Source organism: Propithecus coquereli, unplaced genomic scaffold, assembly GCF_000956105.1.
Source record: "Propithecus coquereli isolate 6110/MARCELLA unplaced genomic scaffold, Pcoq_1.0 Scaffold131, whole genome shotgun sequence".
Taxonomy (NCBI): Eukaryota; Metazoa; Chordata; class Mammalia; order Primates; family Indriidae; genus Propithecus; species Propithecus coquereli.
The window spans coordinates 2,133,114-2,148,186 of NW_012137303.1; the positions used below are offsets into that span (position 1 = coordinate 2,133,114).

The following is a 15,073-nucleotide window of genomic DNA, read 5'->3' on the forward strand; positions in this document are numbered from 1 at the left end:
CATATAAAATTTTGAAAAATGCAAACTACTCTATAGCAACAGAAAGCAGATATCTGCAGGCTGACTGCAGATGGGGAAGAGGGCAGGAGAAAGTGTTTACTGGGGTGTACGAGGACATGGCAAGATGACGAGTGTATTCAGTATCTTGATTGTGGTAAGGTTTCATGGTATACATGTGTCGACACATGTATATTTTAGTTAACTGCAGTTACTTACAGTTTAATAAAGCTGTTTTGTAAAATCTATATTTTCTTAATAACAGAAAACTCATTTATCACCATATACCCAGAAAGACCTTATATAGCACTGTATGACAGCTACGAAAGTTTAGCGTTAAAGCTTGTTGTACAAACTCTCTAAGGAACAGTACTCTCACGTTTACATTGCCAGCTACTGTAAAAGCTAATTAGTTCTTCTCAAACTGAGTTATGGAGAATGTGTTTTCCTTATCAGAACAAATTTCCAACCCCTGCACACAAAGCTACTGTTGAATCTCTCATTCTGAAAACTCCATCTTCCCTAATCTTGTTTACTCACATTGTCTCAAGAAACTTGCAATAGTGAAACCAAAACAGGAAACTTTCTATGGGTTCAGGAACTCAAGAAAGACCATGACCTTGCAGTGACAGCTCTCTATCGCTCACACTCACCTGAGCTGGCTTGCAGCAGATGACTCCGTGAATCTCCAAATAGCTGAAGGTTAACTCAAGCTGCAAAGAGGGGAAAAGGGGAAAGACAGACTTGTAATGAGGGTTTTAAAACATGTAATTCAAGGTAAAAACGCTATAATTAGAAACAGCCCAAGAGCAAATAAGATACTGGGTATCCTGTGAAGGCAGGCTGGTTTAATATCTCTGTTCATTCAATGAGATTGAACCATAATTTATCATATTTCGGAAAAAGTATTATTCACTTTACTAAGGGATTGAAAGCAAGTTGCATGCGCGACTTTCTGAATTTCATCCAGGGACAAATCCAAGGCAAGTTTTTGCACTTCTCCACTATTTATTCATTGAGAAATGAATGTATGAAAGGAACCCTCTAAATATACTTTTTTCCCTTTTTCACTTCAAAATTTTGCTTCAGAAACTCACATCAGGATAAAGTCATTGTTGCTCTTCCCTTCTTTCCAAACAAGGGATTTAGTTCTGCTCTTTGGTGGCATTTGTATCGTGATACATTGGTAGGATAAATCACAGCACAGATCACCCCTGAATCTCCAGTTAAACATCTGGAAGTATGGTGATGAGGGCTGGGGGTACAAAGAGAACTCATGCCTTCACTATTCACTTAGTCAACCAACAGGCATTTATGGCAAGCCTACTATGTGTCAGCACTGGAACTAGAAAGAGGAATGAGAGGTGTATTTTGTCCTGCAGGAGTTAAACGCAGTGTTGAAGGCACATGCTTAAAAACATTCAATTAAACTGGAAGCTTTCTTACCTGTCATTATCAAGATTCTACATGGTTTGGTTTTCAAAAGACATTTAAAGCAGGGAATTATTTTCTAGAAAGTATACCTGTTTACCTTTGTGGTTCTAATTTTTAAAGGTAATTTCATTTGCCATGCTTTAACATAGTGCCAAAGTTTTTCTTTGAGTTAAACACACTTGCTGGCACTCAGTGGCCTTTTCTTGTGAGCCACACCCACACGCAGGGCTTCCAGCTACCAGTCCGAGTCCCTTTAAAAATGGAGAGAGAACTGGAAGACACTTGTAAAGCAACCGGAGGGTAGAAGTTTTCTAGATTACTATGCTCATACCCTCCATTCCCCCTCCAAACTGTAACAGTTGTCTGGTCCTTAAGACAGCCACATTTTTAAGAAATTCACTTTTAGCAACATTCATTATTTCATAGACACTCTCTTTTTATACTCATATTTCATTTTATGTGAAATATCTTTCATTACAAACAGTTCAAGGCTGCAGTGAGCTGTGATTGTGCTACTATACCCCAGACTGGGTGACAGAGTAAGACCCTGTCTCCAAAAAAAAAAAAAAATACAGTCAGTACATAACTCATTAAATTCTAATAATAAGAGTGTAGTTAAGCAGAGGGTTTGCAGCCAGATTCCTTAGATTAGAATCACTTATCACCTACATGTTTGACCTTGGGCAAGTTACTAAACCTCCCTGTGCCTCGATTTTCCTGTCTATAAAATGGGGATAATAATACAACCTATGGTTCTCTTGAAATTCTTTTAAAGATTAAATTATTTACTTAAACAGCACTTAATAAATTTTAGTTATCATCATCTTTTTAGAAGGAAAAAATCTGAATTTCCTGTTACCATTCAGTCCTCTTCCTATAAAATGATTTAATTACCATAAACAAAAGAAGCCATTACTGTGCCTAATTCATTAGCTACTAGTTTGATTTTTAATTTGCACCATGCAATAAAGGGTATCTCATAAAAAATGTGATAAAGATCTTTTAAAGAACAGAATGGTGCCATGTTATTTTTTACAAGCAATACCAGAGTACATGGAGAACAGCTAAGGTGGTTACACTACAGGTAGTGTAACCTTTAAAATGATGAAGGTTATTTCCCACATATCTACAGCCTTAGAAAAACCTGCCAGTATTGGACTGAAGGAAGGATGAAGTAGACTTAAAGAAAGTGGAAACTAAGCCCCAAATGTGGAGGAAAAACAACTGGGACATGGAGCCTCGGGGACATAAGAGCACAAAATGCTTCACCACTTTTCTTGGGATGTCTTTATACAATGAGAGGGGAAAAAAAGTAAAAAATGTCTGTCATCACAAACATTAGGTGCTGTCTAGAGAGAAAGAAGGAAAACATAGAGTGTACTAAGAGAAGTCTGAACACATTAGGCTAAATCATAACTATGTAAGTGAGGTGTGAGTGTGTGTTGTGTTGCAGTAGAGGTAAGCGTGCGTGTGCACATGAGACAATGCATGCATATTTGTGTGCATAGGAATGTGCAGTGTGTGTGTGTGTGTGCGTGCGAGAGAGAGAGAGAGAGAGACAGAGAGAGAGAGAGAGACAGAGAGAGAGAGACAGAGAGAGAGAGAGAGACAGAGAGAGAGAGACAGAGAGAGAGAGAGACAGAGAGACAGAGAGAGAGGAAGGCAGAAGCACACCAATGCTTACCTTGGTGGGGATTCGCGCTGTCACAAGGAAGGCTCGGCATGATGTAAGCACCTGCAAGACAGGAGCAGCAGCATCAATACAAGTACCAACGAGTGGGTCTGGTGGGCTTTGGTGTTATCCACCAGACTTTAGTGACACTGAAGCCTCAAAAGACTACATGGAGGCCGGGCGCGGTGGCTCGTGCCTGTAATCCTAGCACTCTGGGAGGCCGAGGCGGGCCGATTGTTTGAGCTCAGGAGTTCGAAACCAGCCTGAGCAAGAGCGAGACCCCGTCTCTACTAAAAATAGAAAGAAATTAATCGGACAACTAAAAATATATAGAAAAAATTAGCTGGGCATGGTGGCGCACGCCTGTAGTCCAGCTACTCGGGAGGCTGAAGCAGGAAGATCACTTGAGCCCAGAAGCTTGAGGTTGCTGTTGAGCTAAGATGACGCCACGGCACTCTAGCCCGGGCAACACAGTGAGACTCTGTCTCAAAAAAAAAAATATATAGAAAAAATTAGCCAGGCATGGTGGTCTATGCCTGTAGTCCCAGCTACTCGGGAGGCTGAGGCAGAAGGATCGCTTGAGCCCAGGAGCTTGAGGTTGCTGTGAGCTAGGATGACGCCACGGCACCCTAGCCTGGGCAACAGAGTGAGACTCTGTCTCAAAAAAAAAAAGAAAAATAAGGCTACATGGCTTGGCTCCTGTTAAGTAAGAATCACTAAGTGACCCACGACAGCTTCTCAGCCCTATAAAATTCTTTTCAATTTAAGAGTCCCTGTATCAAGGTCCATATTGAACAAGTCTTGAAAATGTCAAGATGACAATTCAGTCCACAGTCCAAAGGAGCAATAGATTTTGGTTGAGTAAGCAAGATGGGTCTCTGTGATATTAAAATACAGATATCTTATAAACAGTCACAAGCCCTACTATATCAACAGGAAACTTAATGAAAAGGCCAAGTACTCATTCACAATCCCTAGGTTACAACCACTAACCACATTTGCCCTTTTGCTTTCCATTCTCTGTACTCTAGCTGGTAACTTTTATGCAATGCACAGGCTACAAAATCAGGTTAAGCTTCCAAAAAATCATCCCCAACTTTGCTTCTCAGTTGTGCCTCTCTCCATCTCAGAACATTTATGGAAGTTTCCTTTCTGATACTCAGCTAAGAACATATATATAGCCCATAGGCCCCTATGCCTGTAAGCCCCTCTTGCCCAGCAGAGACCTTCATGAATGCAAAAGGGCTGAACTAGGAGTTCACATTTTGAGCAAGGATCCCACATCCACAACCCTCACTGTCTAAACATCCATTCTGCAACTCAGAGGTTCAGGCAGGCCTTGTGAACCTTTGAGATCAAGAAAGACTCCAAAGCGGCTCAAGTCCTGATGGGAGAATTGCCTTTTTTCATTTTCCAAAGAACTTCCTTGTCACTAAATCCATTATTTAGCAAGTGATGCTTTTGTGCTAGTCTAAGAATGCTAGATTTGAACAAAACTTTAGAAATGATAAGTCAAGAACACTGGGTCCCCACGTTGTTAAAGGACTTATCCGAGGTAAGTAAGCACAGCTTTACCCACACTCGACCCATAGGCCAAACTGTGAATCCGAGCACAGGTGGTGAATCAATGACTATGCCTCTTTGGCCTGCCGTGTGCCTCTCTGCAGGCTCCCAATCCCAAACAGAAACAGTGTATTTTCTATAAAACCCTTCTTCAAATAATCGTAGGTCACCACTGTAGGGGATAACTCAAGCTAGGACTATTTATGAGACAGATGACTAAGAGAAGTAACCCAACACTGGCAGGGAGAGTCTGAGGAGGGCAGAAGAAAGAGGCACGGCCCATTTCAAGACCTTCCACTCAAATGTCACCGTCACAGTTATGCACAGGATCAATTTTTACCTGGTGTCATTGTCGCTGCTTGATTTTAGAGTTGGCATGCTCTGTAAACCGGTTAATAAATGACTTCTAAAAGTATAGACAACAGATGATATGATATCTATGTTTGAATATTCCATATGCTATGAACCAAATCACAGCTTTTCCCTATGGAATCTTGTTTGTTTGTTTGTTGTTGTTGTTGCTGTTTTAAACTAAGGCCTTGGGGGCAAGGGAATGGGACAAAGCAAAAGGCAGCAGAAAGGAGAGGGAAGTGTACAAAGTATGGCCAGATGAGTGAGTGGAGGTCAAGTATAGCCAGTAATAGCAGGACTGGCTACATAATTTGCAAGGTCATTGTCAAAAATTATTAAGAATTTCAAGATGGTGACAACAAGGCATTAACCAAGTGCAAGGTACTTCTGAGCATGGTGTCCTGTGCAATGGTACAGCTTGCATGCCATGAAGCTGTCCCTGAGTAGCAACTACTGTTTATCAAGTATTCCCCAAGTGCCATGAATGGAGAACAGCTTTCAATAAATACACTGACTCATTTAATCCTCTCAACAACATATTCGTTGTCATTGTTACTCCCATTTTACAGATGAGCAAGCCAACACCCAGTGATGTAATTCACTTCAAGGTCACAATTAGGACAGAAATAGAATTCACACCAAAACCTATGTTCTTAATCACCAGGATGTATTTACACGTTACTACCCAATCCTGCCTCCTTGTGCTTTAGCCCCTGGCAGGTCAGTTAGGGTGGGGGGTAGGAAGCAATAGGAGGGGGCAGCCTGTGACCGGGAGAGATCCATAAAGCTCCCAGCTCCAAGGAATACATTTCTTAACATTCCAACAATTTTTTAAAAATTCTCTTTTTAAATCCCAAGTATGCCCTGAAGAGTTAAACTCTTCCATCATCTGCACTAGTCAATCCTTGCCTAACACAGCAGTACTCAGGGAATTAAGAGTTTGGAGGCCTTTTAGGAAAGGGCGAGAGGCAATTTTGTTGCAAGGTTCAGTAATAAACGTCAGACAGAAGAGGTATGACAGTAAGAAAGAGGAATTTGGAAAGGAAGATCAAAGGGCACCAGAGACAGGCTTAGCCTGCATTGCCATTTGCCTAGGTGTGGGGAGCAGGTTATGAGATCAGAACTCACGTCAAAGGATGAAATACTCGCCTTCCCTGAACCAAGCTCCACAGCACACCTAGAGTCTCCAATCTCAGTTCAGTCCCAGGATATGACCCCTTTTTCAAATACTGATCCTCCCCCACAGTGGAACAGAAAAGAAGATGATAATGCTGACAGCCATGCTCACAAGCACAGCCACAGGAAGCCAGGGTTCTCACTATTTCTCCCTCTATTACTGAGACGCACATTCGTCTGTTCCGGGGCACCTATATGATCAATCCCTGATCTTTTCAAGACTCTAAGTCCACAAAACCTCTGCATAAAGGTAAAATATTAGCCAAATCATAAAAGTCGCATCCAGAAACGTCCCAATTATGGTCAAAGAGAGGGTGTTTAAACCCCTGAGTTTATAATGTGAGAGCAGGTCCAGAGAAACTCATCATCTCACAGCTAGTTCATGGCACAGCTGGAACTAAAAGCTGCAACTCCTCACTCCCAACCTATCATCTCTTCACTCTCACCTTAGATTAGCAACAAGGTTTGAGACCAAAAGCCTCAGACAGAAGCTTGTAGCCTTTTCAGTATTCATAAAAATTTATTTAGCTCTGCAAACATTCCTTCAAAGGAATCCACAATCCTTTTACAAGTATAGCAGTAATAATAGCCAATACCTGTTGGATACACTGGTCTAATAGGCTTGCATACCTTATCTCATTTAATCTGCACAGCACCCCATGAGGGAAACACTACTATTATCCCCATTTTAAGATGCAGAAACTGAGGTACGTAGAGTAACTCGTGCAGGTCACTCAGTAAGTCGGTGGCAAACTGCTATTCAAACCAGTGGCTCCAGAGGCGGTGCTCCTAATTAGTTATCCTGGCTCTCCAATTTCACCATTCCAAGAACCAGATTCCTCAACAGTCTGCACATATGGAAACGTAGACAAGTCACAGAACTTTAACACCAGAAAGAAGGAAACAGGAAAAAGGATCATCAGAATAAGAAATGTTTGGATGTCATCAGAAAAAGGACCAATCCCCCTAGTACTGCGCACACGTGCACGCGCTCTCTCGTCTGCCGCACGCTCCCTCTCTCCATCTCTATTGTCCCTATTCTGTACCTGTCTACGTGATTCTACACACATACTTCTCAATCTACCTGTGTCTCTCCTCACTGGCTCCCCATCCTTCCCTCTCTGACCCTTTTCTGTGCTGTTGCAGCCGGTGTCCTAATCATCCCTACCCCATCTTACGCTATCTCTTTTCCTCCCCTGGGACCCCCCCCCCCCCATCTTCATTCTGTCCTCCATTCTCAGTTCTTTCTCTACGGGAATCACTTGAGAGCTTGTTCTTTTATTTATGCCTTTTGCAAAACAATAGACACCAATCACAGAAGAAATACTGCATTCTGCAAGAGTATTTCATTTGTAATACAGTCACAGAGAAACCTCAACAAAAAATGAACGACAAATGATGAAACAATTTTTGACATCATTATACAATAAGCACGTTGGTAATTAAGTGATTACAAGTTCCCCTGTGTGAGTCTAATTAATAAGTCTAAAAGACTAATCTCAAAATATGCACCCTAACAACTGAAATAGAGCAGCCATCACTAACACAAGGCACGAGCTGGCCATTCCACCCTTTGACAATTGTTCCACTTTGGAGAATAACTCTCCCACAGTCAGCCGATGACCTGTTTGTCTTCCCTTGACCTGCCGTTTCCAGAATGGTCACCATAGGGGATTTCTAGGGACAACTGACAGAGCATTAAATAAAGTCAGTGCATTTAAAACAAAAGGAGGGAAAAATACAGTGTTCATATGGATTCGCCTTTTGATTAAAGATCAACCTTTTGATCTCCTATAGATATATGAGGTTCTAATGGTTATTTCTGCCTTTACGCTGGCAATAATAGAGTTCACAGTCTGTGGCCCTATATGTCAACTCCCTTTTTTAAGAAATATCTTAAAGGCAGCGTAAGTACACAGAGTCCTTCAGAAGCTGCACACAGGCCAAAATGATTTCTTTGAAAAAAGACGTATCTGTGAAGGAGCTCAGGCTTCGAAGGAAGACCAATAAGCCACAAAAGCTTTGTGCTGGTTGGTCCCCATTTCTGGTGGTCAGGTAGGGGCCCCAGAAACAAAGGGTGAAAGGGAATGAGAGAGAATGGGGGAAATCTTCCAAAGTGGACCCAGGCTTTGCTAAGACTGCTCACTTGTAAGCACAATAGTGTAGCAATATTATGAAGCAATAGTGAAAACTGTAAATGCTACTATTCCAAGCAGAATTGTGCCTCTTGCCCTATCAACAAAAATTGAGCCGATAAATGGGCCTACATTCATACTGGGAATCCAAATGAACTCAGCCTCCCACGTTCCCTGTTTGCCTCCAAAACTGCCCTAGGATTTACTTATGGTCTCAGAGGATTTGCGGCATATACGTATGGCTTCTAGCAGGATGGGGAGAGAATTGCACGGGAAAACTCCTCTCTGATTTACCAGAAATAATGCTTCTTGATAATGAGCACTTCCTCGGTGCTTGAGATAGGAATTCTTCCCATTCGCTCAAGACAGGAAACATTTTAGTGCTGAGAATCCTGCATCCCGGGAAATCAGGACTGTTATCAACTTACTGGCTTGAATTTTGGAATCAGAAAGACTTAGATTCAAATTCTGGCTCTGCCACTATCTATCTGCATAAACCTGATAAAGTTAGTTAACCTCTAGAGATTTAGAGGTAACAGAGTTACAATTGATGTCAGCTCTTACTATAACTTAAGTAATAGCCTCCTAGATTTAGATTCCCAAAGTAAGATGAAGCAGTTATATCTACTGGATTTTTTTTTTTTTTTTTTTTGAGACAGAGTCTCACTCTGTTGCCCTAGAGTGAGTGCCGTGGCGTTAGCCTAGCTCACAGCAACCTCAAACTCCTGGGCTCAAGCGATCCTACTGCTTCACATCTACTGGATTTTTAAATAACCATTTTTGTCAACAGAACAAAACAAACAACAAAAACCACAAAGATATTGAGACTTCTCCTAGGCTGAAATTTTCTGTTCAATACACATCTTTGACCTTGAAGGAGAATTTTCTTGCAAAGTTAATAAAAAATTCGGGGGCATCAGAGGGAGTATATGTGCTTAGCCAAGGAACCTTAACCACAAAGGGCAAGCTATAACTTCCCCGCCACCTCCCCCGGGAAGGCCCATTCTTCCACTAAAGCCTTAGCATGCAAACCACATTTTGAACCTCTATAATGAATTTCCTCTCCCTTTCATTGAAATGCAAGCAGCAGCCCAGTTCTGTCTGAGGCTTCTTGGTTCAACTTTTAACTTTAAAATTGCACTTGGAAACATTTATAAAAATCCTCCTTCCTGTTAAGATTCACAGTTTAGCAGAGAGGCCTAAATTTTCTTATGGAGGTGATGTGTAACGATGTTGACTGTTGAACCATCTTATTGCACACTTATTAAAAACTGAAATAAATACCTGTTTCACCATCTTAAATAACTCCATTGTCTAAAGCCTATTGCTGAGCAGGCAATCCATAAACTCATGCCCTCTAAATCCACATTTTCTCATGTCTTTCTTTTAAACTTGAGCTCTATGTGCCAAACATTCAACAAGTGGCCTCACACCCCAAAGAGTTTCCTCATTTGCAAGCAACTAAGTGATGAATGTCATTTAATACTTTTCGCCTTTTCCAAACTCCCAGCTCCAAGTGCATTACCAATAAGACTTCATTAATCCAAGAGGCACACCTAGGTGAGGGAGAGCGGCTCCTTATCACCTGTGGAGAGTTAGAAGTGACAAATGCTAAGAGACTTAGGTAAGGTCACCCAGAAAGTTGAGGGGGAATAAAACCTCTCTCCTGGCTCTACGCCTCCTAACACCATACACAGCTATGATGGCCACCATTCTCTCTGGCCAATGCAGGACATTTCACGCAAAAGGAACACCAAAAAATGCATCATTTTAGTGCAACTCCTGGCCCCAAATTGTTTTTAAAATTGAAGCACCATACTTCACAGGCAGCTGTAGAATATACTGTCATTAATGAGTATGCCCTGATGAAGCAGTACAGTCTAGTTGCAAGTTACAGCCCATGGGCCAGAGGCAGCACCCTCCCCCAGGAAGTTTTGTAAATAAAGTTTTACTGGGACACAGCCACACCCATCTGTATAATGTATTGTCTCTGCTTTCACACAACAGAGATTTCATGACTGACAAAGCCCAAAATATTTACAAAACAGGTTGCCAACCCCTGGTCTAGTGGTTTAGGGGACAAATTGTGGGGTTAGCCTGCCTGGGTTTAAACCGAAGCATCATTATTTAGTATCTGTGTGACACAGAGCAAATTACTGAATCTTTTCTGTGCCTCAGTTTCCTCCTCCTTAAATTAAGAGAAATAATAGTACCCACACTTCATGGAGCTGTGAGAGTTAAATGAGTTAACACACCTAAAGTGCTCAGAAGAGTGCTTTAGGGAGGTGCTACCTAGTATCTGTCATCATTATTTATTTATGTTTTAACACTATAACAAAATTAAAATATATCCATAATGGTATGAAAATAAGAAGAGAGGTTACCTTCCTGCACACTGGGTCCATGACTTAGGCTCTCCCTGGGACTCTCCCAATTCTAAGACTCCTCCCCACCCCCACTCTTTGGTTTGTGTGGACTTCTAGGAATGACAAGTCCATAGTAAATATCTGCTAAAAGGAATTAATTCTTCCTTGGGACCCTGCTCCTTGGAATGACAGATGATCCCTCAATAGGGGAGCAAGAAGCCCCTAAGTTTGGTTTTCCATTCTGATGTCTAGTTTCAGGGGAAGTCTTTATACTCTAACACCTGTACAAATCCACTTCTTTTCACCTAATTCATTTCTTTTCACGTTACGCAGAAATGGAATGTTTATATACAGCTTGCCAGACACAGTGATCACTTCATTCTTTCCACAGTCCCACTATTTCAATGTGTAAGGTGTTATCAAAGCATGAAAGAAACAAACATAATCTAATATTTCCCCACAGGTGAACACGGGGGCCACTACATCTCAGATACTCTTTTCAAAGCACTAGCTGATACAAAATTCTGGAATCTGCCACGCTGATTCTTTTAGAATAATCTATTTTAAAGGCAGAGTAATCATACACCATTTTTAATGACAGCACTTTAGCAGCAACACACGAACCTGACTATGCCTCCTTTAAGTGGTGGCATGACCGTAATTCTTAGGATGGGGTCACCTCTTAGGCTAACAGTGAGGAAAAGTCACTTAGCCCCAGTCCCACATGGTCCAGAAAGGTTTCCTGCTAAGGCACTCAGATGTGGCAGAGTTCCTGCCCAGGCCTGTCAGCACTGGGTGAGCAGGAGCCTCACAGGTCTGCATGGGCATGCATGAGAAGAGACCTTGTCTAGTCATCGCTGTCATATTGAGGTTTTAAATAAATTCACAAACGATAGAGTCACATTATACAAGGAGTACAGAAAAAATACAACATGACTATAAAGCTCATATTAACGCAATTAATTAATTACCAAAACTTCTGCTTCCCCAACACAGGGCCGGCCAGCCTCTTCTTGAATATGTCCATGAGAGAATCACTAAAGCCCAATTCTAGACAAAAATCATAGAGCTAAGACGAATCTGGGGATGGTGTGTCTTTTTCCTTTATTTTACGATGAGGAAACAGACTAGGAAGGGCTAAATGATTCCTTTGCCTACATTAAGGGTCCTTCTTTATTTCAAGTAATTAAATTTTAAGCAAAAATAAATTTATTTAAAGGAAATGGAGTAGCTCTCATTATCAAAAGAACAATCAGAGTTCAACAGAGACAAAAACCACACCAACTGTACAGATGGGAGAAGCAGGAACTAAAGAGGAGTCCCTTCTGGCTGCCCTGTGCAATGAATTGACTCCACTCACTTTTCGCCTTAGCATGACTTCTCTTCAAGATCCAAAACCTAAGGGACACAAGTCCCCTGTCCTGGGCCTGGCACCCAATAAAAAGGCCAGGTACGGTGGCTCATGCCTGTAATCCTAGCACTTTGGGAGGCGGAGGCAGGAGGATCACTTGAGGCCAGGAGTTCAAGACCAGCCAGAGCAAGGGCGAGACCTGTCTCCACTAAAAATAGAAAAATTAGTCTGGTGTGGTGGCACACACCTGTAGTCTCGGCTACTCAGGAGGCTGAAGCAGGAGGATCGCTTAAGCCCAGGAGTGCGAGGTCACAGTGAGCTATGATGATGCCACTGTACTCTACCCAGGGCTACAGAGTGAGACCTGTCTCCAAAAAAAAAAAAAGAAGTTGAGAAATTGAACCTCCTTCCTCACTTTCCTCACCTTAAAAAATTAATTAAAAAATTTTTTTAAAAAAAGACCACATAAAATTACTTAAAAGAAGACACAAGAGAGAGCTATGGCTTAGAGACAATGAGCACTGGCTCCCGGGGTAGAGAGGCTGGCTTTGAATTTCCACTAGACCACTCACTACCAGCCATGTGACCTTGGGCAGGTGACTGTAGCCTCCTATGGCTCAGTCTCTTCATCTATAAAAACATGGAGACAAGAATATCACCTTCTGAGATAACATATGTGAAATACTCAGCCACACCTGGCACGTGAAGGAGTCCAACAAATGCATGTCCTTGGACAAGTCTAATAGTAACAGCTAATCGCCAGCTAAATGGCAGAGTTAGAACAAGAAATAAGTGTCACTTGTTTTTTACTGTAAGTCAATAGCTGCAGTTCCTCACCAACCTACGTCATTTCAACTTGCCCATGTTTCCTGGCCTTATGTCTTCATCCTCTCAAGCCGAGGAGGCAAAAATGACACTTCCTTTTTCCTCTCCTTTTGTCACATTAGTATTTTCATCAAATGAAAAAAAACAGCACATTTTCTTTCCTTCTCTCAGTTATGAAATAGTCTCCCACTTTGCACAAATGTGGTTGTGCACAGCAGGGGGCTTGGTTTAGATTTAATGCCATTAAATAATCAGAGAGACCATCTTCATTAAATTCAGTGATAAGAAATAAGGAGAGAAGCAGAATAGAAGACTTGGAGTGATTAAATGAAGAAAGCCAGGTGTGGACATTATTTATGGCAGTGCTTTTCAAACTAAGGGCTACAACCTATTGGTGGGTGGTGGTTAAAACAATTCAATAGAGTTTAATGAGCATATTAATAAAATAAAATAAACTGAGGTAGAAAAGAAAAGAAAGTCAGGACATTGCAAATAGAAAATGTAAGCATTGTTTCATGAAATGTGCTTGAGTGATATCAGTATATATATGGTACTTGCCTGCAAGTGTGTGTGTGTGTGTGTGTGTGTGTGTGTGCGCGTGTGTGCACTTCTCAGTATCAATATGAAGTGTACTGTTCACTCTGGGTTCAGGTTTTGAAGGTTTGATAAATACTGGCCTGTGGCACCATAGACTCCTGTAAGCACAATCCACTGTGAGGCTGTGGATGAGGTTGAGGTAGTGTGATAAGATGGCAAGAACATGAGCTTTAGAATCAAGACAAACTTCAGCAGAAATCCGATTATAGCTTTGCCATTTTGTGAGTTTATGGGGTATTAGGTTACTTTAAATCTCCAGGCTGCAGTTTCCTCACTTCTAAGTTGGATACAATATGTAACCTAGTGTAAGAAACACAAATAACCTCTCAGGTGCCAAGCCACTGTAGATACTATTAATAATATAAAAGTAGCCATTATAATTATCCTCATACTTACAAAATATAGCTCTGAAAGTGATCTATAGGGATAAAAAAAAAGAGACCTACAGAGATGCACGTACACTTGTTAGTTAGAAAGAGGGCCTAGCCCAGAAGTCTGATCTCCTGATCTCAGCCTCGTTCACAACATACCATCGTCAGGATGTGGCTTAAGTCAGTGCAAGGGGAAGTTTAAATCCATGGAAACTATAGCCTATCTAAGAATTAGAAGAGAATTTCCATTCTATGTGGTGATACAGTGAAACCTGATATAAAGGAAGATGGGCTTTGAACCCAGACCAATCTAAATTCACTTGCCACTTCCCCCACTCATCAACTACCAAATCTCTGGTTTTTCTTACCTGTAAAATGGGTATAATATAGACGCTGTAGGGCAGTTGTGAGGATTAAACAAGATAACATGTAAAAAGCGTAGCACTCTCCTAGACATGCGGAACTTCATTCGCAGGTGATGCTAATGCCAGGCTCAAAAGCTCTCAATATGCACCCACCCACTTCCTTCATCAGGGGACAATGTAGCATCCAATCGCACAGAGCACTGGGCTCTGAAGATGCACTGCCCCAGTTTGAATTCTGGCTCCATCACTCTCAAGCATGGATGATCTGGGGAAAGGCTTCTCTGTGCCTCACTTTCCTCGCCTGTAAAATAAGGGATCATAATACATACTTCACTGGAGGTTGCCGTAAGGATTAAACAAGGCAATACACACGAGGTGCTTAGAAAAGTGTTGGTAACAGTCAGTGTTAGCGTCATTAATCGTGCATCCCTAGAGATTTGATGATCAGGAGGCCTTTTCACTCGCAGACCTTCTTGTCATAGCCTGGGCACGAAACTACTTAGGCATTGAAACCATTTCTAGGATTTCTAATGTAGGCATCCCACTGTCTGCTCACAATCTTTTAATTTCTCCTTAGGAACAGCTTGTTAGAATATGAGGCCCTAGCCTCAACCTGCTGGACCAGAACCTGCATTTTTCTAAGATCCCAAGTTGATTCATACATACACTACAGTCGGAGAAGCACTTGTAGCTAGTCCTCTACTCAGCTACTCCCACCACTATGCTTATTGCCCCCCACACCGTCAGGTCATTCTCCATCAGCCCTAACCTACATTCATGCCACTGAAACCCAGCTGAAATCATTCCTCCATGGTTAATACCCTCAGCCCTCGTGTTCCTTGTCCTTTTATTATGCGCACAGAATAAAAC

General features: G+C 41.7%; 1 protein-coding gene across 2 annotated transcripts in view; it reads right to left on the reverse strand.

Moving 5' to 3' along the window:
- LRRC16A (leucine rich repeat containing 16A) overlaps nucleotides 1–15,073 on the reverse strand; it is a 341,663-nt gene that overhangs the window by 203,178 nt on the left and 123,412 nt on the right. For both annotated transcript variants that reach the window (XM_012638672.1, XM_012638671.1), the window contains exons 3-4: nucleotides 3,116–3,166; nucleotides 651–710 (exon numbers count right to left, since the gene is read on the reverse strand). In XM_012638672.1, coding sequence (XP_012494126.1) covers nucleotides 651–710; nucleotides 3,116–3,166 — 111 coding nt within the window. The remainder of the gene's footprint in view (nucleotides 1–650; nucleotides 711–3,115; nucleotides 3,167–15,073) is intronic.